This window comes from Glycine max, chromosome 19 (assembly GCF_000004515.6).
Source record: "Glycine max cultivar Williams 82 chromosome 19, Glycine_max_v4.0, whole genome shotgun sequence".
Lineage (NCBI taxonomy): Eukaryota > Viridiplantae > Streptophyta > Magnoliopsida > Fabales > Fabaceae > Glycine > Glycine max.
In genome coordinates, this window is record NC_038255.2 from 43539463 (window position 1) to 43560843 (window position 21381).

At 34.9% G+C, this 21381-nt stretch overlaps 2 protein-coding genes across 4 annotated transcripts; both read right to left on the reverse strand.

Annotated features, from left to right (window-relative positions):
• Positions 1–3064: 3064 nt before the first annotated feature.
• LOC100817857 (uncharacterized) lies at positions 3065–10622 on the reverse strand. Of its 3 annotated transcripts, XR_005889930.1 has the most exons (16): positions 10312–10621; positions 9261–9431; positions 9020–9136; positions 8851–8935; positions 7739–7847; positions 7523–7590; positions 7284–7409; positions 6107–7194; positions 5606–5806; positions 5441–5501; positions 4971–5084; positions 4586–4699; positions 4381–4487; positions 4217–4300; positions 3609–3672; positions 3065–3229 (listed from the first exon to the last, which is right to left on the reverse strand). XR_005889930.1 is itself a non-coding variant. In XM_041012604.1 (13 exons), exons 1-13 carry the CDS (start codon positions 10380–10382, stop codon positions 4386–4388), a joined length of 2427 nt encoding a protein of 808 aa, XP_040868538.1. In that variant the 5' UTR covers positions 10383–10622; the 3' UTR covers positions 4380–4385. The 3 variants fall into 3 exon arrangements, 1 of the variants encoding a protein (XP_040868538.1); XR_005889929.1 differs by lacking the exon at positions 4217–4300 and having other exon boundaries at positions 10312–10619; XM_041012604.1 differs by lacking the exons at positions 3065–3229; positions 3609–3672; positions 4217–4300 and having other exon boundaries at positions 4380–4487; positions 10312–10622.
• Positions 10623–17255: 6633 nt separating this feature from the next.
• On the reverse strand, positions 17256–21146 carry LOC100818922 (WD repeat-containing protein WDS homolog). Its single transcript, XM_014772017.3, has 5 exons — positions 21042–21146; positions 20172–20852; positions 19712–19813; positions 17756–18391; positions 17256–17651 (listed from the first exon to the last, which is right to left on the reverse strand). The coding sequence occupies exons 2-5, from the start codon at positions 20823–20825 to the stop codon at positions 17472–17474; spliced, it is 1572 nt and encodes a 523-aa protein (XP_014627503.1). The 5' UTR covers positions 20826–20852; positions 21042–21146; the 3' UTR covers positions 17256–17471.
• Between the last annotated feature and the right edge of the window lie 235 nt (positions 21147–21381).

The window sequence follows — 21381 nt, forward strand, 5'->3', positions numbered from 1 at the left end:
AAAAAAATTGTATGTTCTTTCATCAAAGGATGTCTCTCTTCACTAATAGTCATGAGAAGTGATTGTTCACCAAGAGGCATAAGATGTACCTCTTTAAATGATTAAATCTCTTTACCAAAAGCTATAAGATAGTCTATATATAAAATCAACCTATAAGTAGAAAAATAGAACATGAAAATAATAAGATATTCATTTTTTGCATTCAAATCAGTTCATTTCTATTGTATCTTGAAGGAAATGCATTTGTACACCCTATTACATTCAATTTCTATAGAGATTGGTGGGCTGAATCAAACCCAAAGATTAATGTTTTACACAAATATTGAAGAATTGTATTTTTTTTTCTTTGTTGTTTCTTCTATCTTGCAAAATCGTCATAGATAATGATTTTCTCTTTGATATTTCTTCATTGGAGCCATCCATGGTCACCATCAATTTGCACCAACATAAATTAAGTTAATAAAATTTAAAGTTAGTTAATTTTTTTTTGTCATATTGATGTGAAATATTTATTAACTTTATTAATGATTAATTTATGTGAAAAAATTAGATTGGCCACTTTTAGTGTAGAGTCTATCCAAGATCTTGTTTAAGAAATTCAAGTTAGTTCTACTTAAACTAAAGACATGTTGATAATTAATTAATTAATTTTATTCTAATATGTATGACATATTTTAAGATATAAATAAATATGAATTATAAAATAATATAACTATGAATAAATTTATTTAAAAAAATTATGTGAATGATTAACAAAATAATATCACTCGATTCAATGGTTGGATTTTTTAAATTTGTATATTATAAGAAGTTATTAAATGAAATAAGTGTAATATTGTTACGATAAGTAAATCTCATTCTATCATCATCACTATTACCACCAATGTGTTATACTAATTCATTTTGTGCAAAATATTTATTATTCAATTTTTATTGAAAGCTTAAAAATTTTCACAGTAACAATCAATAGGGGAAAAACAAACATATATCTTATTTGTTGAAAAAAAATATAAATATGGAATATTTATAAAAAGAAAATTGGAACTAAGCATGACCTAATATTTTTTTTTGAAGAAAAAAATTAATATATTTTTCTTCATTTCAATTTTAAGTGGAATATACCACGACTCCACGACGTGCAGATAAGTACACGGTTTTTAGATTTAGTATTTAAAGAAAAGGACTTACACATGGCCCTTGATAATGGCTACATTCTTTTCTCTTTGGAATTTTTTGTGTTTATCCTTGTCCTCCAATTCTTTCTTCTTTTTTTAAAGGGTCGGTATCTTTTGTTTCAGCAGTTGAGGTACTATATCTATTTGAATTCTTATATTTAGACGTTCCATCTTGTTTTACTCCCAAAAACAGAACCTAAAATTTATAATTGATACGAGTTGAAAAGATGGTACAACTCATGCAAGAGAAAATGAAATTTAACGAAAAGCTGACCACATTAAAGAGGCAAAAACCAATTCAAACGTTTCCCATTAGGGAGGGAAGACCAACGAATACTCCTGCTGTGTCCCATAGTTGCCTTCCCTTTTATGTAAGGTCATCAAACTTAAGAGTTTACAAGACTCGTGAAAATTTTATAAACTCGACTCCTGGATTCAACTCGTAGACTTGTAAAAATATCACTACTAGATAATAACTTGTAGAGATTAAAGTAGTGATAGATGATTCTCATCAAGAGTTTAATGTTATTAGAGAACAAGAGTTTGATATGATTAAAGGTGAAAATTTTGTATTTGAAAATAATACGTAAAATGAAAGTATGTTGAATGTTAAACAGACAAAAAATTAAAAAAAATGACTTACATTTTAATCTAATTTTTTTAATTTATTAACTCGTTAATTCGATGGTAAACTCGAGAGAGTCTACCGATACATCAAGTTTAGAGTTTGAGGAAAGTTTATTAAAATCATGCCCTTATGTATGCCATGATATTTTGGGTAGCGCATGACATGGACCCATTCTTGTTTCTACATTTCGTATCCGTTTTGTTTTAACTTGTTTAACAAAGTACTGTAAAGCATTAATCTGGTCTTTGAAGTATCACTTTCTCTCTTAAATAATTCTTAAACTAAATAAAATTATATTAGTAGTTCCTAAAGTATTGAATATTCATCAATTTAGTCTCCAGGTTAAAACATTTAAGTAACATTGAGTAACTAATTTGAAGAAGTTTTCAATACTTCAAAAACTATATAACATGATTTCTCATACTTTAGAAATTACTTATATAATTTTATTATTTTAGGGACTACTTAAGAGAGGGTAATATTTAAGGAATTAAATATATGATTTATTCAAATAATATTTTTAAATTTTCCCACAACGTTTTTTTTATACTAATTCTTACACTTATTTTTATTTGTTAAGTAGTACTAAAGAATAATCATACATCTTTCGACAAATCTACTTAATAATTTATGAAGAAAACATTAAGTAATATCCTATATATGAGGGGAAAATGCTGTCGAGAGAGAAAAACATTCACGTGTCAGGCGTACATTCATTGAAACCTCGTACGCACTGTCTAGCAGTGCTCTTAATTTGAAAATTGATGCATCTCAAATGATCATATATAGGATTTACCTTCCTCTGTTCTGCTGATTAAATTTCAAGTCAGGAAACTTATTAAGAATGACCATTTTTCCTCAAACTTTTAAAATACAAATAAACAAAAAAAAAGGTTTCCTTATTTAGAATAGTATTTATAAAAATAACCTACAACCTTTTTGTTTCTAATTTATTTTGACAAGGTTCAATAAGTTCCATGAAAAAACTTATTGAGCTTATTAACAAATGTTTAACTTCGTTATTTATATAAACGCGCCTTAAATATTATCTGGCATCCACACTCGATGGATGGGACCTACATAAATTGGGAATATGAAATGCTTGCCGTCCGAATGCTGTGATTAATGCCATGTCGTGTAGTTTGAAAATTTCCCAGGGACTAAGAAAAAAAAAATTCTTTAACTACTAAAAGCTACACATGTAAGAAAGAGAAGCCCACTTATGGGTTGGAGGGGGAGGGGGAGGGGTTGGAGGGGAAAATAAGAAAACATGTTAACAAAGGAAAATGTTAGTACATATTCATACATGGATAATACAAAAATATACATTTTTGCTAATGCGAGTGAAGTTCCACCACCATCGGTTGCATGGGCTCAGCATTGGATAATATGGTGTTGCGTTTGTGCAGATCATCAGCAGAGACAGCTGCATGGGAATAACATAAGATACATTTAAAACCTCATGCGCGTGAAAAGAAGGATAATTTTTCTATCACAGTATGTACCTCCCAAGAGTTGAGCTTTAAATGGTTGAATTGGTTTTTCAATAACTTCACTGGTTGTGTTGTTCATTAAAAAATCAAGTTGAGAGAATCTCTACTCTCAATATAGTAGTACATCTTATGGTGAGAAAGCTCAACTGCTTGAGAGGTCCACCTCTCTCTATAATTATCCTGAAACAATAAATATTTCGTATCTACTGCTTGTATAGAAAAGATTCTCTTGCATGGGTTTTATATATTCCACATTACTACAAGTGCAACCAAAGGAAAGGGATGGGGTTGGGGTTGGCGTAGAAGGCTTACCAGATGAGTTGTACAGTGATGTGAAGCAGATCTTTGAATTACATGTCCAATCATTTGTCTAAACCTACAATTGGGCAGGTAACTTTGTAAGGATAAATAAACTAAATGTCAACTATTGTGATCCAAATGCACATTAACGTAAAGGAATTGTCATGGTAAAAACAAAAGCTAGTATGTTCCTTAAATTCACTCATCAGAAATGAGTTAGACAAGGGGATGTGATATCTTCCAACAAACGAATACTACAACAAAGTCACAATCTCTTGAAAGTTGAAACAATCAAACAAATTTCCGTTCATCTCTTCTTCGGAAACCTTCTGACATACTCCAACCAAATTCACACAGGACTTTCAAAGAGACCCCCATCCCCTCCTTTTTACATCCAACACTTCATAAAAAGCATGATTTCAGAAAAATGATACGCTACTGATCCAAGAGCAGAAGGGAGAGAGATTCAAAATTTGATTACTACCTTTGGAAAATGTAATTTAAAAACAGTTTTGACTTCAGTTCTTCTGATTCATCCTTAAAACAAAAGTTCAACAGTCATGGTTGTTTCACCCAACCAAAAAAAAATGTTGTTTTTGCCAAGATCATTGCATCAGTACCATGAGTTTAGTAGATTGCATCATCAGCATAGCCTACCCCTAATCCTCATCTGACATTGATTGTTTCACTCATCAAGCATTTATCTAGACGAAAATCAAAACCACCTATTACTTATCTAGTTGTCAAATTAACATTATAAATCCTCAAAGAATCAATGAATAACCTTGCTCACTGACTGACTCCAACGATGGTCTCCTCAGGAAAGTAACTTGGTCCAGCGCCATTCACTGCATGAGCACCGTCATACTGGAGGACCCTAAGCTTTCCTTCCTAAAATCACATGCAAAAGATTATCAATTAAATAATTTAAATAATGTAAAGCTAAAGTGCTAAACCATACCCCATTGGTCTGCCCAGCAACACCATACCTTTGTTCCATAAACTAGTCCTCCTCCGGCAAAAGGATGAAAGCATGCCACATTGACCTCATCTTCTGCACTAGGAAGCACCCTAACAAGTTCCATATCTGACACTCTGTATACCTAAAAGACAAAGCAAATTCAAAGACATTAAATTCAGACTAAAACCATTAGAACTACAAAAAGGGCATAGATGATATGAATGACAACAATTTGTGCCGGCCCATAGATTAAGCAGAAGTAGTTGATCAATTGTCAAGACAACCGGTTGAAGTATAAATTTCATGATCCAGAATCATACTTACCTCATACTAAAAGATTATACAGAATACAAAGGGTGGTTAGATATAAGAGCAATTCACATCAGAATTTTTTTTTAGAGAGAGCATTTTACCTCTAACACTGTATATATAGGTAATGTTGTTTCTCCATCAATGACAATACTTTTAAGAAGAGAACCATGGCGCCGACCATACGCAAGTAGTATGTGCTCAGATGTAGGTGAGAACTGCATATCAAACAGCAGTTGCACAAATTCAGTCCTCTAAGAAAAGGCCATTTCAAATTATATTTGACCAATTTAATAAAACTTAGCCCCTAAAAGTTGAAACATGAGTTACTTTGGTTGCTGAAAGTGCATGTCTAAACAAATTGCTACCCAAAAAGTATCAAGTTTTCCCTACAAAGTCATTATTTATAAAAATAAAAAATCATTCATCAATGTGGACTAATTTGAATAGATGAACTTTCAGAGACCATAGCAATACAAGTTGCCACTTTCAGGGACCAAAATGTGTGGGAGAGAAAGAGAGAAGGAGAGGGACGCACAGACTAGCATAATGATAAAGTAATTAATTAACTGACCTGAATTGAAGTCAGACAATGAGCTGCTCTAATTGCTCGTGAAGCAAGCACCGAACCAAATCTGTTCAACAAAAATACATGAAAATTTTCATTTTGAAATTTAATGGACTGACCTAAGTGTGTGAAAAAATCAATGATTGGCAGCAATAGGTAAATAATCCTTACGTTGCCTCCTCGAGGGAATATATGCGCAGCTCATACATTACTTGGTGTGCTGAAATTGGATGCCGGGTTGGTGATGTTGCAACACCAGGATCTTGGTGTACTGGAGTTTGTAATCCTGGATCTGCTTCTATATGGGGAAGCATACATGCAACACAGGCAGCTAAAAATCTACCGCATGGTGAAAAATGAGCACCCATTTCACTGCAAAGGGCAAATTCCATTGAGTCAGCTAACCGATTAAGTATATAATCTGACTTCAATCCAAAAAAGCATAATGCCTGTAATGTAATAATGCCAAATGAACACAATTGTGATTGAAAAATAAGTATAATGCCATTTATATCAATAAATAACAAGTTCATAATCATTCACAGGGAAAAATGAAAAAAAGCAATCAACTGACATGATGAATACAAAATATCTTTTCTTAAGACAATTACACTAACGGAGAACACTAATTGAACCAAATGCTGGGGTGGATAACATAACATCAGAAGGTACCTGCAGAGGACAGCATGCGGTACGGTTAGACGACATCTATCAGCATTAAGTGGGGCACAGGGATTTTTTATGTCATGTGACCACACTCTTAACTTCACAGTGCAAGGCAACTCTGCAGCTGTTGCAGCCACTGATGTGGCAAGTTCTGACTGAATTCGACTTACGATGGTTTGCATATCAAATCCATCATGTGGGGTATTAATAGAAGCAGCAAGATTGCCAGATTCAGATACAGGTACACGGGATTGTGAAAAGTGATTCCGTAAACCTGATCTCATTGAAGAACCCGGTATGCTGATGCTGCCAGGTATTGCTGAAGATGGCATCGCTGCATCAACATTAGAAGTGGAATGATTAGATGCCATTATGTAAGAAGAAGAACCAATCTGTTGGGATAGATTGTCACGACTAGCACCCATGTGAGGAAGCATTGAAGGAACACCAACTTGGCTTTGACCCATTATCCATCCATGGAGAAAAGGAATCTCCCATCCACTTGGATCTCTTGAAGGAAAAAACTGATGAAATTGACCAAACTCTGAGGGAACCCCACGGTTTGCAGTTTGCCTAGACAGTCCATGTAGCATGCCATTAAGAGAATAGGTATTAGTCAAGTTCCCATGTTGGTTTCCTTCAGCAGGTCTGGTTTCATCGGTCTCCATACCATCCATTGTGAGATTACTGAGGCCAATTCCCATTCCATTAGAGAAAGCAGTATGAGCAGGATATTCTGCACCAGTTTGAGAGCTAGAGGGCATCTCAGAGAATGTATCCATGGGAGACACTGTAGTCTCATAATGCTCTGCTGCACTTGGGTCTGCTTGCAACTGTACCATGGCAGAAGACTCAATTTGCATGCTACCTGAGACAACATCATGACTAGCATGCTGTAGTTCTGCTCTTGACTCATCAACATTATATGCAGGCATTACATAGAAAGGTAATGACACATAAGGTAGTTCGCTGGACAAATTAATATGTTCTGTAGGATGAATATTTGTGACAAAAACAGCAGGCGGAGGATATTGTAAATAACCAAGAGATGTAGCCTCTGTCATTGAGGAATCTGAAGAATCAAGATCATTGACCTACACATCAATGTAAGTATGTTAACCAAAGGGAAAATCTAAAAACTAACATTCAGAATAGCATTCCAAAAGCATAATAGTTGATTCACCTCTGCAGTTAAAAGATATGGTGCGGCATGAGGGTGAAAATGCACAGCACGAAGGGAGCGCTTTGTCTTCAACACAAATATTGGAGAGGATGCTTCACCTTTCTTGTTGTGGTGCCATATGTACAACTGAGATAGTATTTTACAACAGCGTGAACACAGCCCCCCAAAAATGCCACCAAAATACAGAACAATTCATCAAAGATTTAAAAAATATGGGATGTTCTTGGAAAAAATACTACCTTGTGGCCAGATGCAACAGCAATTATTTCACCTTTGGCATGAAAAGCAATAGATGCAATGGGACGATCTGTGAGAAGAAACACCCAATGAATTCATCAGAGAGAAGAGAAACCAATATACACATGAAAAGGAACAAAAACATATATAGTAACAGTTACAACTTAACAAGAGTAATTTAGAAAAGAAAAGGAGAGATTCACAGTAAGTAAACATACAGAAATGATGAGATATTATGCACTCTGATGTGTTAGCATCCCATAAACGAACTTCTTGATCCAAGCTCCCACTAGCAAGTATATGTGGGTGCAATGGATGGAACCTAACCTGTACCGTTAGCACATAGTTAAAATTTTGGGAGTGTACCATTAGTGCATAGGATTGTGCACATTGGATTACACAAACTACAATTTTAGACAAAAAGGCCTAATCTATTGGAAATAACACTTCCACCATATATTGCCATACAAATTGGACTGAAATCTCCTGCCCCCTATACTTTTTCTCTAATTAAAATTTGCTAACTGGAAAATAAGATACACATAATTTATTATACAAATTATCACATCCCTGAAACCAGTTAATGAAATTTTCAACCCACTGCATGTGGCAACAGATGACATAAGCTTCAAGCAAAGGTCATGGATTCAGGAGAGGCAGAGTCCAATGTGGCAAATTGTAAAAGGGAATAAACGGAAAACATTGTTAACTGATGTTTAGATGTGGGGGGATGAACTGTTATTTTTAATATAGTTGGCATGTTCTAATTGAGACACAAGGAAGGGGACTAGGAATCATGCAAAAAAATTCTGTCCTATCCATTGTTCAAAACAGGGTGTGTGGGATAATGGTTCATAAAGTAAATATTAAATATAGTTTCACTATTTGAACATAAAATAATTGACACCATATGCGACAACATATATAATTGTCTTTATTTCTAACATACTTTTTATCTTTTTCGTAAACACTTGTCTCAGAAACTCTCGCCTAAAACCAAAAGGGGACAACAAAAGTTGTCCACTTTTTTTTGTTACAGATGAGAAAAAACAGAAGAAAGAAGGAAACTATCCGCCACAAGGAAGCAAACTCCCTGAGCATCAGCATGAAAGGAAAGGAACTAAACAAGCTGGTGGTTCATCTGAACACTTTGGTTGTAAAAACATTTTCCTAATAAATAAATAACTACATAAATTGAATGGAAGGATATCCCTTAATTGGATAAGGATGATAATTTTAATAACTCAATTTCATAAAATTGCTACTTCTTCAGAGTTCAAACTTCATAGCACATCTCATCAAACTTCATTCAAAAAAGGTTCAAACTTACCACCCAAGGCGTTCTCCTATGACCAACTAACACCTTTAAGCAACTTCCAGTTTCACAATCAATTATCTTTACTGTGTGGTCACCACTGCACATAACACATAACAAGATTCAATCACAAAAGTTCATAGATTCAAATTAGTAAAGAGGAGATCAACTAGTTAAAACTTACTGTGTGGAGGCAAGAACTTTCCCATCTGGGCTAAATGCTGCTGCAATAGTAGACCTTGGAGGAGGCACCAAAGGACAATACTTAGCAGACAAATGCCGCAATGACTCAGCCTCAACCCTGAAAATCATTGTCAGAGACATTAGTCCCCAAAATTGACTCTTCTTGAAGAAAACAAAATTTCAAATTCTCAAAGGCATGCTTTTTCCTCAATATAACTTATGGACTAAATTAGTGTAAGTACCATGAGAGGAGACCACGTCTTGCATCTCTCACAACTTCTTTTTTAGGACGAGAATAAGGAATAGACTTTGATTTTGAAGCTTCACCGGGTTCTCCCCAATGCCATTTTGCCACATATCTTGTTCGGGGTGAGATCTCCCTCCTTGCAAGCAAATTAAATACGTTGCTACCACTGGCCAAATTCAACACATTAGATAAGAGAGATATTCTACAGAAAAAAACGTGCAACTTCAAATTCAACTTGAAAAGGGGAAGAGTGTATTTCTGCCTCGGTGAAAACAAATTTGAAGATGATTCAAGTATTGACAAACTTATGGATTCTTAGCTTATTATAGTAGCATGACCAATTACAATGTCAAACTCAAACATAGTGTTAAGATGTATGACATTCAAGGTCAGAAACTACAAAATTTTGACAACAAACTCCCATGCTCCATGACCATCCATCCAAATCATGCACAAATTTTCCAGCAAGTACCACACTGCCAAGTATCCATGATCAACAAACCCAATCAACATTCCCCCATATTGACTAGGCAACATAAATGTATTATAATCTCCCAATACCATGATCTCATCTCAGCGCCTAGCTAACTTCACACGCCTCAAACAAACCTCATGACAAAAATATTGTCAATTTTCAATCCAGCAACCGCAAATTGATGTTAATCGACATCAAACATCACTTTCACAACAAAACAGGATTCAACCTAAAAATCATGCATCCCGGAAAAATCGACCCTCGGAAACAGTAAACACATGCATCAAGCTCAATTTCAGCTCCTTCAAAAGACAACAACATTATTATCATTCCACTATCCTAATCAAAAAGCGATCCAAACATATAAACCACAATAGAAGAAACAAACAAAAACAGAATTAGGCGAAATTGAAAATCGCCCCGAAATCACACAACAAACAATCCAAAATTCCCGTCCGTCTCGCGAAACGATAAATTGAAACCAAGATTGACAAAAGGCAAAAGGATTATTAAAATCAATTTTCGTTCCGAAAAGAAAACGAAAAAAAGAAAGCGAAACAAATCGCGCGACCTGCTGTTGGAATTGTGCGAGGAGGAGGAAGAAGAAGCGTGATCGCGGCGAGGGCCAGGAAACCCTGTCATTTAGTGCGAGGGAAGCGGAATTGAAAGAAGAGAAGAGAGGATCGAATCTGAGAGAGTTTAGAGAGAGAGGATACTCATGGTTTCTTCGAAGACCCCTCTTTTCTTCTTCTTCTTCTTCTCTCTCTTTCTTTCGATGCGTGCGTGGTTTTTATTATTTCAGAGCCTCCGTCTTTGATTTCGAAGACAGACCTAGCGAGACGACGCTAAAAGGAATTCTCGCATGATTTGGGGTACCCAGTATAATTTCGGAGAGTTTTTGGGGAGGAAAGTGTAATTTAATGGGTGTTGTTTTGTGTCTCCTTTTATGCGAATTGCGATCTGATCTTTCCGCGTACGCCGTTTGATTGGAGAGGCCTGGGCATTTGTGAAAACTAACCTAGGTTTAGGACCTAAATGGAGACGCGTGAGAGCAAGGGAAAAGAAAGAAAATGAAAAAAAAAAAAAAAAAAAAAAAATATATATATATATATATATATATATATATATATATATATATATTATCAAAGGAATGAAAGATGAACATTGAATAATACTATAAATAATTTAATATTAGTTTGTTTTGGTTGGAAAATGAGATGCCTATGGGAATTACTGATTAGTTACTAGTAGTTATCTATTCAAAAAATTAATAATAAAGTCAGTAGCTACCTAAATAATCTTCTCTCTATATAGATAGTAAATTAAAAGAGCTATATTGAACAAAAATATTAGTGTCATTCTTTAACCAATATATTTTTAGAAAATTTTCCTTTAAAAAAGAGTGTCTTTAAGTATTTTTCTTAATCGCTTAGGGAACATTTGTTTCACAAGTTATTTAGTTATTTCCGAGAATATAAAATCAGAAAAAATTATTCTTTGGTGTATATTATTCCTCATAAAGACATAATTCTATGTTTTACTAAATAACCCAACAGAGGAGATGGGAAAAAAACTATTCCCATGAGACATGGAGCAGAATACCTCTTTATGAATAAAAATTCATATATAATCTCTTACTAATGACTACCTCATTACTCTACTCTCTCATTGTTTCTTCATGATGTGTTTAAATTTTTCCAATCCTGGAAGTTTTGTTCATGTCCAATTAATGTTCTTGCAATTTGACTTATTGTCAATTTCATTCCTACATTTTATGATTTTTTTTTTCTTTCCCTCCAATGCTCTTTTTTAATAGGCAATTCTTACTCCTATTATGATTATCATAATCATCAAACACATGGTAAGAAAACAGGGTTATATTTCTTGAAAAAATAACTCATCCAAACACATATTTTAATAATTCATTGGAAAATAAAGAATAATTCCAGAAAATTTTAGTAGTTAATCAAACATAATTTTTAACAATACTTATTCCCACGTTAAAGATTGATATGTGAAACAAATGCTCCCTTGTAGTTTTTATTTAACATTTTTAATATATTTAATTTTAAATTAAATTTTAATATTTAATAGTTATATAAACTAAATATTTATTTTATATAATACAATGATTAAAATACTAGTATGTTCCATATTTGACCATCACTGTACTTGAAAATTATAAAATAAATATTAAACTTAGGTACAATAGTGCTAATTAAGAGAATAAAAGTAAATAAATAAATAAAAACATTTATGATATCAAACATGTAAAGCAATATTCAAAATTTAGTTTTGAAGTCATTTAAAATATCTTAAACAATATAGTTAATATCCCTTGGCATAAGTATAAGTATTTCATACATAATGTAAAAAAACTGAATAAATAAGACTAAAATAGATTTTTAGTCTTTTATATTTTCAATTATATTGAACTTGATTTTTTATCTTTAAAATACTCAATTTAGTTCTTTTAAAGTAAGTCAAATGATCTTTCTAAAATAATGATCATTTTTTATTTTTCAATAACTCAAACCAAGAAACTGATTCAGATTTTGATTGAAGAACAATGTTGTTCCTCCATGGCTTCCCCGAGCTCTAGTACTCCTAGCACCACCAAATTTTGGCTCATAGCTCACCGGGATATCACGTGATGGCTCCAAATCTTCATGATCAAGTGGAAGAGCCTAGACGATGCAGCTCCAGTAGCGACACAACATTGGTGGTGGTGGATGTCGTAACGATTGGGATCATACTCGACCCTTTCAACACCGTTGAGGGAGGAAGCTATGTTTTGTTTGAGATTGTTAGTGTTACAAGCTCTTGGCTCCGCCACCTCAACGGGTTACACGATCCGAGGAGTTGCAGTCCTATAATCTGGTGTGCTAGCATAAAATGAAGTGCATCAAATCATAACTATTGGATTAGAACAATGAATTTGATGGTGAAAGAATTCCTTACGCACAATGCGGAACATGATGCACTCATGCAGACTAGCAAGAGTAAAAAAAGAGGTTTTAACTTAAGAAAAAGTAGAACAAGAAACCAGTAAATTACTAATTGAATCACATAAACCAGTATAATTTTACTTATATCCTACTTGAGCGTTAAAATATTTACAAATGATCACCTACCACTAGTTACAAAACCGTAGAAGTCCATCATGATTAGGCAACTAAAACACTCACCCAACTAAAGCTTGCAAGTCTCGACCTATGAAGCACGGGGACACCTGCTAGGTGGTGTCCCCCATTTTCGGTATTGCACGGGGACGAGGACGACGTCAATTTATTGGATACGGCTGGCCAAGACGGGGATGATGGTGGTATTTTGCGGGAACGTATTGGGGACGGTGGGGGCCTACGCACATGTCTCCAACGTCTAAAATTAAATAAAAAAATATATAAAAGAGGAAAGAAGGAAATCAACAGAAAAATTAGGGATTCTTTACTTCTCTCTTTTACTCTGTCTCCTTGAGTCCTCGTTCGACGGCCAGAAAAATTAGGAATTGCTATTTGTAAAAAAATAGCCTGACAAGATAGATTGAAATGATGAGGGCGGAAGAAGAGTTTGAAAGGAAAAAGAAGGAGTCGAGAGCTAAAGATGTTCCTTTACCATGTCAATCTCAATCTCAATCGGTACTTGATTCCTCCTTTAAAAAACGAAAATCTGATTTTCTATCCATTTTGAGAGCATTTGACAGGTGGTTTGCCATTTAATCTTGCAAAAAATTTGTTTCACTATGCTGCTAGGTCGGTAAGTGTATCGATTCACACAAGTAGTATAATAAAATGGTAAGATCGAGTATCGTATCCACAGAAAATTTGTTTCACTCATAATTGTACATTCAATGAGCAAACATTTGTATAAACTTAAAGCAAGTAAATATCAAGTTGGGTTTTTTTTCTAAAATCTATTTAAATACAAACTAAATATCTAAAGTTTGAGAAGTAAAAAACAGTCAAGTAAAAAGTATCAAGTCGTTCTACTGAATTTTCCTTGATGTTATTATGTATTTTTCTCTATTTAATGTTATCCTAGTATTTTTATGCTGAGAAATTACACAAACCAAGATCCCTCTAGTGAATGGGCCCAACTCTCTTTAAACCTTGTCATTGATCCCTCAACAAACTCAGCCAAAAAGAGTTGCATTAAGTCTACAGCATAACATGGACTAAATCGCTGCACTTCATTCCTAAACATACATCTTTCTAGCTTACTCTACCAAGTTCTAAGGCTTTAAAGCACTTTCCAATGCTAAAAATCCTGACTATACATACAAATGGATGGTCAAGCCACAAGCATGTAAAAATAAGCATAATTAGAAGCAATGAACACAGAAAAACAACATTAAATAGATAGTGAAATAATGTTACATCAAGGGTTCAACAGAACTTCCCAACCAAGAGGTTTAGCCTTCCATTACAAGAAATGAACGTCCAATACAAGGAAGAACAGAGTTTAAGTGGAAGAAAATGGCTAAGAAGGATTGAGGATGTCTCCTTCAACCTCTAGAACTCTAATCTCACTCCTCTAACATAAACTCTCTTGGTGACTTGACTTCTGTTGCTTCAGCTTCTCTCTTGGCTCTATTTTTTTACTCTCCCCTGTTTCCGCCAACGTTCGTGTTTTAAAGGTTACTTGGACATTTCAGCTTCTGAAGGCTCGCTTAGCGAGATTAGCTCGCTAAGCGAGAGTAAGTGAAATTCGGCTTAGCGAGCTGGGCGCGCTGAGCGCGAGAAGAGACAATCTACTCGCTAGACAAGTTTGCGGCATGCTGGGCGAGCACATCTCTGACTGATCCTATTCTAGGGTTTTCCAACATGCTAAGCGAGCTGCATGCTTTGCTTAGCGGATGTCACTCGCTAAGCACATATGTCTCTCTTAGCGAGACATCAACTACTTGAACCTTCTCTTCTTTTAACCTGAAATTGAAGTGGTTTCAACATTAATTCACAAAATGGGAGTATCTACTATATAAAATCAAACTAAACATGAAAATATGTACAATTCTTACAAAAAGAACCATAAATTGGAGGTAAAGCGTTATTTTTGTGCAAATATTTAATACAAAACTTAGTCGTGAATAACGACTAACAAAATCCACATTATTTGATGTCTTATTCTTTTGCTGCTAACAATACCTTGTAAAGTTATATTCCTCCTGGTTACAATAAATTGCACATCACATTACTTCATTAAGAAAAAACCAATGTTGAGTTGTTGTTACAACCAATCAAAGCAACTTGGAAAGATAAAGGAGTTACAATTATGACTGATGGTCGGAGTGATCCTACTTGAAAGCCTCTCATTAATTTCATGGCAACTTATGGAAAAGGTCCAATGTTTCTTAAAGCTATGGATTATTTTGGACAAGTGAAAGATAAAATTTTCATTGTCAATTTGATGAAGGAAGTGATTAATGAGGTGGGTCATCAAAATGTGGTGCAAATTCTAACTGACAATACAACTAATTGTAAGGGGGCGGGAAAGATAATTAAGAGCATGTATCCTCACATTATTGGACACCATGTGTTGTCCACACTCTTAACCTTGCTTTGAAAAACATTTGTGCTGCTCAGAATATGGAGTGCAATGAGAAAACATTTGAATTGTGTAATTGGATCACTGACATTCATGGAGATGCCATACAAATCAAGAATTTCATCATGAACTATAACATGAGATTGGCAATCTTCAATCGATTTACTCCTCTTAGATTGCTTTTAGTTGTAGATACTCATTTACCTCCATTGTCGTGATGCTAAAGAGGTTTAAGCTAATCAAGAGAGGTCTTCAAGCAATGGTCATTAGTCAAGAATGGAGTTCTTATAGAGAGGATGACACGGGGAAGCCAAACTTTGTGAAATAGAAGATTGTGAATGATGATTGGTAGGATAAGATAGACAACATCATTAATTTCACAAGACCAATCTATGACATGATTCGGGTTTTTGACATTGATAGGCTATGCCTTCACTTGGTGTATGAGATATGGGATTCCATGATTGAGAAGGTGAAACTTTATATTTACAAGAAACAAAAACTCTCTCACTTGAAGAATTATCCATTTTATGATGCGATATATCAAGTCTTAATAGCTCGTTGGACAAAGAGCGATACTCCTCTTCATTGTCTAGCCCACTCGTTGAATCCAAGGTATATATTATTTAAAGTCAGTTTTCTATGTTGATAAAAACAATTCCTTTTGATAAATGTGTAATGCTTATTTTTGTTTGATACTTAATGAAGGTATTATAATGATGGATGACTTCATGAGGATCACTTTAGAGTTGCTCCCCATAGAGATACCAAAATTTCTTATGAAAGAATGAAGTGTTTTTGGAGACTATTTCCTAATAGTGATGATTTTGATAAAGTCTATGATGAGTATGCTCAATTCTTACTTATGATGGGTCCATTTGAAGATCCAACTTCTCTTTCAAAGAGATACTCTTTGGATCCTAGAAATTGGCGGGCTAACTTTGATGCCAAGACTCCTTTCCTTCAATCTTTGGCTTTCAAGTTATTTGGACAATCAACTTCTTTCTCTTGTTGTGAGCGAAATTGGAGTACTTACTTTTTCATTTACTCACTTGAGAGGAATAGGTTGAATCCAAATCATGTCGAAGATTTGGTTTACATTCACAACAACCTTTGTCTCTTATCAAGAAATTCCGATCAAGAGGATGAGGAGACCAAAATGTGGGATGCTAGTGATGATGCATTTGATTCAATGGAGGATGTGAGATTTTTAGAGTTTGCAGAACTGTCACTCGATGAACCAAAATTGGAGAACGAGTTAATCACCAATAATGTTGACAATGCTTGATGTTTTATTTTATTTGTTGTTTTAGACATTAAACTAACTTGTTTGTAATACTTTTTAATGTTAATTTTGCACTTTGCACCTTAATGCTTTATTTTGGTAGACCATTGGATTATCTTTAAGTTTATAATATGCTATTGTTGTTACTTATTTTTCATGTTTTTTTTTTAATTTTTCAGTTTTTTTTAAATGATAAAAAATATTAAAAAAAATTGTCATTTCCTAGCCTATCTTGAGATTTTTATATTTACCGTTTTCCGTCCTCCGTCCTCCGTCCTGGTGCCCGTTTTGGTGCATCCTAGGTCTCGACCCCATCATGTTCGAACTGAAAAGAAACTACCCACAAACATGCACTAAATTGCCTATAAATTCAGAACGAGTTTTATTGAATTTATTTTAAAAAATATTTATTATTTTATCATCTTAAAAAAAAATTACTTCCTAAAGTATAAGTATTATCGTGCACGCACCCGGTTAGGAAGCCGCAAAGTGCTGAGTGCAGATGTGATGATTATTATGCCTGTCTCTGCCAACAGGGGACCTACAGCACATGCTGCCCATAGATCTATCCAACTGACTAGTAAACATATTCTTGGGGAAGAAAAGGAATATACTGCTACCATTTTCAAATCACAGTGATGAAAGAGTAAATCCTGACTTCAACGTATTAGATTCTGCACGAAATGTGACAAATTAAGGGAGTAATAAACGAAGGAAAGGAGATGTACAGTGTACAGATGTGAAATGTAGCCCAAAATTCCAAAATTCTTGCATGGGTAAACTAAGACTTTACAAACTCAAGCTGTGACCTGAACAGACTTTGTGCGGGGGGAAAAAGAATATACTAAAACGTGTATAAGCTATACACTAAGCTTGAAATTTTAATATGCAACGTGTCTAATCTACTCAAGTTGGCCTTCTTTTTTTTGTAAGCTGGGTCCCCATATACGAATGGTATAATCATCACTTGCAGATGCCAACATTTGTGGTATTTTGGGGTTCCAACTCACACAGTTCACAGTCATGGAGTGCCCAGATAGAACCTCTACAGGCCTGGAGTTCCGGCAGTTCCAAATGTATACCTGTATTAGTAGTAAGATGTTTACTAACAATAAGAATGCCTTGTAAAACAGGTGAGTAGGTTATAGGGAATGTCTATATATGAACACCAAGAAAAGGGGAGTACCTGTGAATTCTCACTACCACTGGCGATAAACGTGTTATTCAATCCACCAAAGCATGACCTTATCACATATTTGTGTTGCTTGTGGCCCATAAACCTCAATGGCTTATCCCATTTCCCAGCCACATCCCACATATGAATCTCCTGGCTGTTTAGATTGACAATGAAGAACTTGCTATCTCCTGAAACTGAAAGGGATGTGATTGGGTGCTCCTCTGAAATGACTCGCTCAGCATAGGTTCCCATGTGCAGAATCCGAATTTCTTTATCCATGAATATGCTGATAAGATACTCACCATCTGGAGTAACAGCAAGATCTACGACCTTGGGCATCCTCATTCCTCTCCATGATTTTATCACATTTCCATCACAATCCCACATGCAAACGCCCTTTTCAGGGTCAGAACTGCCACACACGAACTGTTTTGAGTTGGGAAACCAGGCACAAGAGCTGACAACAAAGCCTTGATTCCCAAATGTGTGCTTGCATGTACCTGTTTCAACATCCCACAGCTTCAAAACTTCTGTGTTCCCACATGTAAGCAACTTGGTGTCATCAGGACTCCATGCTACAAAAGATACAGCATGTTGGTGACCATAAAGTGTGTGCTTCAATGTCAATTTCCCATCCTCCAGCACCTGACAGAAGTATTTCAGAACATTAGAAATGTTTGAAAGGGTGAGAGTTGTGTTGAATTATTTTTTTTATGAGCTGTGGAGCCACTCACATTTTCCAATAGTTATTGATAGATTTACAGACAGAGTAATCACAGTTGACAAAAAAATAACTTCTAGCTTGATAATCAGTGATTGATTAGCATAAATGTTAATATTTTAACAAGAAACTACACAGCTCTACTGTCAATGAACCTGTCATTGCTAGGCAATCTACATTCCTTTTAGTGAGATAAACCTAGATTCTGTATAACCATGAGGGTATGCCTTAATTATTCAGGGCCAAGAGAATGAACATAGCGTGCTTTACATCCTACTTTTATGATCCATGGGTCAACTGTAGTGAAAATGCCGATAAAAAAAAAAACTGTAGTGAAAATGTCTTGAATGAAGTGGAAAAAGGAAAATTTAGAGGGCAGAATGACCCCACTTGCATAATTTAACATGTTAACTAATACTTCCTCTGCCTCATAACTGAAAAAATAGAATGAAGAAACTTCTCTTTCATATCACAATTTACAAGCTTATTTTCAGTCTTTATCAGCATCATAAAATTACCATCTGCCCCCATTGAGTACTTTACTTGATCTCCAACAAACGGAATATCATAATATCACTTTGACAGCTAAAGAGAAAGACAACAGATTTATAACAGTAGATTTAGAGACTGTTAGTATTATGCTCCAAACTTTGTTTCCTTGACAGCAAAATATTTTTTTATAAGGAATTCCAGCCTCAGCAAGTGTTCCAAACTCCATTTGGAAGGTATCCAATCAGGCAATTACGAGATAGGATTTCTGTGGGTTGGCTATTGAAGTGGCTTAGCAAGTGACCTAGAAGCATTGACCATTTCTATCTTTCTATCTAGTAACTAGTAAGACCAAAACTAGCATGGAACCTTACCTCAAAAGATAAACCCATCAGTCTAAACTCAATAGGTTCTCTCGATGGTAATTTGGGTAGATATTTTAAGTATCCATCCATATATCCATGGATATCAGATAGGACACCAGTGTCAGAATACAGATATTGTATAGGTATTACTCTGATCTTAAAATGGGTGTCTGGAATTTAGGATACAGAACACAGGAATAAAAAATTTAGTAATTTATCGGATAGGATAGGAAATGTATATTGGTCAGAGATCTCAAATAGAATAGTAATAGCTATAAAACTTTTTTCTCATACATATTGGGAGCTTAAACACAAATTGACATTTAAGAAAAAAAGCCATTAATATAGGATAAATCATCTAAAGCTAAAATAATGACAACAGCATAATACCTTCCATATGATGGCGGTGCAATCATTGGATGAAGAGGCCAGGTACTCTCCATTATTAGAAAATTGAACAAACCAAACTTCATTTTTATGTCCAGTCAATATCTGCAGTGATGGAAAGAGAAAAATGTTATTTAATATTAATATCTAAAGCATATAATATCACATGTTAGAAAAAGATTAATTTGGAATTTATGTCCATGATTCCAAATATGATCCATCTTCTTTTTGCCACACAGAAGCTGTCCCCATAGTCAATCTCTAGTCTTAAATTAGGGATCAAATGATCAGGAAAACAATCTCATATCATTCCAATCTTTGATATATCAAAAAACTGTTACCAGTCTCATGACTTGCTAATATAGTTTCTAGCGGCCATAAATATTACAACAGTCTCTGATTAACAATTGGATATGACTTGCAAATGGATCTAAACATGAAACTCAATACCCTGCCAACTCACCTGAGTCGTTGTAGTAGGAATCTGATCCCTGCTGCAATGATGATCCTCATAAAGTGAAATTGGACTCGACGAACTATGATACATACACGAATCAACCCAAGACATAACAGTATTTTCTACCAAATGCTCCAGCCTTCCTTCAGGCACCGAAATCGGAGGAGGAAACAACTTCTCCAAATCTGCTAATAACTTCTTTCGCAAATCATGCACAACAACATCGCCACCATCAACTGCACCTAACTCCCTATCCTTAAACGAAAGCAAGCACTTAGCGAAGCTGTGAACTTTGCACTTGCCCGCATCCAAGGCAGAAACTTGTTTCCTTAACACCCCTAAAGCTAAGGCATACTCGCCGCAATTCAAATACTCCATAACACACTGTCTGAACACAAGAAACAGGGCAGATTCCCTGGTTTCACCCAACTCATCCTTTATGGAATTGAGATAATCAATGCTTTCGTCCCAACTCCCGTTCAAAATAAGTGATTCAAGCAACTTAACCTCATTGGACTTGTACGAAATACCAGATTCCGATTCCAAACACGATGCAGAGCTACTGTACCCTAATGAATATAGACACTGGATTATGATCCTCACAAATTCATGCCTTCTAATTAACCCTTTGGAACCGAGCACCTCACAGGGATTCTCCATGCACTAATAAGATGCATGAATATTGACCTTAAAACGCGAACAAAATTGGTAAAAGAAATTCAGAAAATCTTGAAACGCAAAAAATGATAGAGTAAACCCTAGATGCTAAGAGAGTGAAAAAAATTTCCAAGGGATTACAACGGTTTGAAATTAGAAGTATCACTAACTGAAACTGAACAACATCGAAGTGAGTAACTTGAGCTTTCTAGAAGATACCGAAAAGCGTAAAGATCCAGGGCTAAGGATCAAGTGCAGAACTCAGAAGCGAGATTGAAAACGGAAATGGGTTCGTGAGTGTATAACTTTTTTTCAAAAAAAAAAAAAAAAGTTAACGGCACGTGGTTTTCTTAATCCGGGTCGGGTCGTTCTTATCCGAAAGTGATGTGCACTAAGGCTTACACATGGCTCAAATCCACTACCAGGGACTATAAGCATGACGTCATCATCAGCCTCCCACCCTTTTTGTTTATTCATGAAATAATTAAGATTTTGCTATATGATTTTTTTTTCGTTTTTGAAAATCTCAAAACTTTTTATTTTTAGTCTTTGTTCTCAA

Coding starts and splice junctions, on each gene's coding strand:
- LOC100818922 (XM_014772017.3), bottom strand. CDS start 20,825: ATGGAGAATCCCTGTGAGGTGCTCGGTTCCAAAGGGTTAATTAGAAGG. Junction 19,814..20,171: donor TTCCTACTACAACGACTCAG/GTGAGTTGGCAG, acceptor CCATCACTGCAG/ATATTGACTGGACATAAAAA. Junction 17,652..17,755: donor GTGGTAGTGAGAATTCACAG/GTACTCCCCTTT, acceptor CTACTAATACAG/GTATACATTTGGAACTGCCG.
- LOC100817857 (XM_041012604.1), bottom strand. CDS start 10,382: ATGACAGGGTTTCCTGGCCCTCGCCGCGATCACGCTTCTTCTTCCTCC. Junction 7,195..7,283: donor CATATCTTTTAACTGCAGAG/GTGAATCAACTA, acceptor ATTGATGTGTAG/GTCAATGATCTTGATTCTTC. Junction 5,807..6,106: donor CCGCATGCTGTCCTCTGCAG/GTACCTTCTGAT, acceptor TGCCCTTTGCAG/TGAAATGGGTGCTCATTTTT.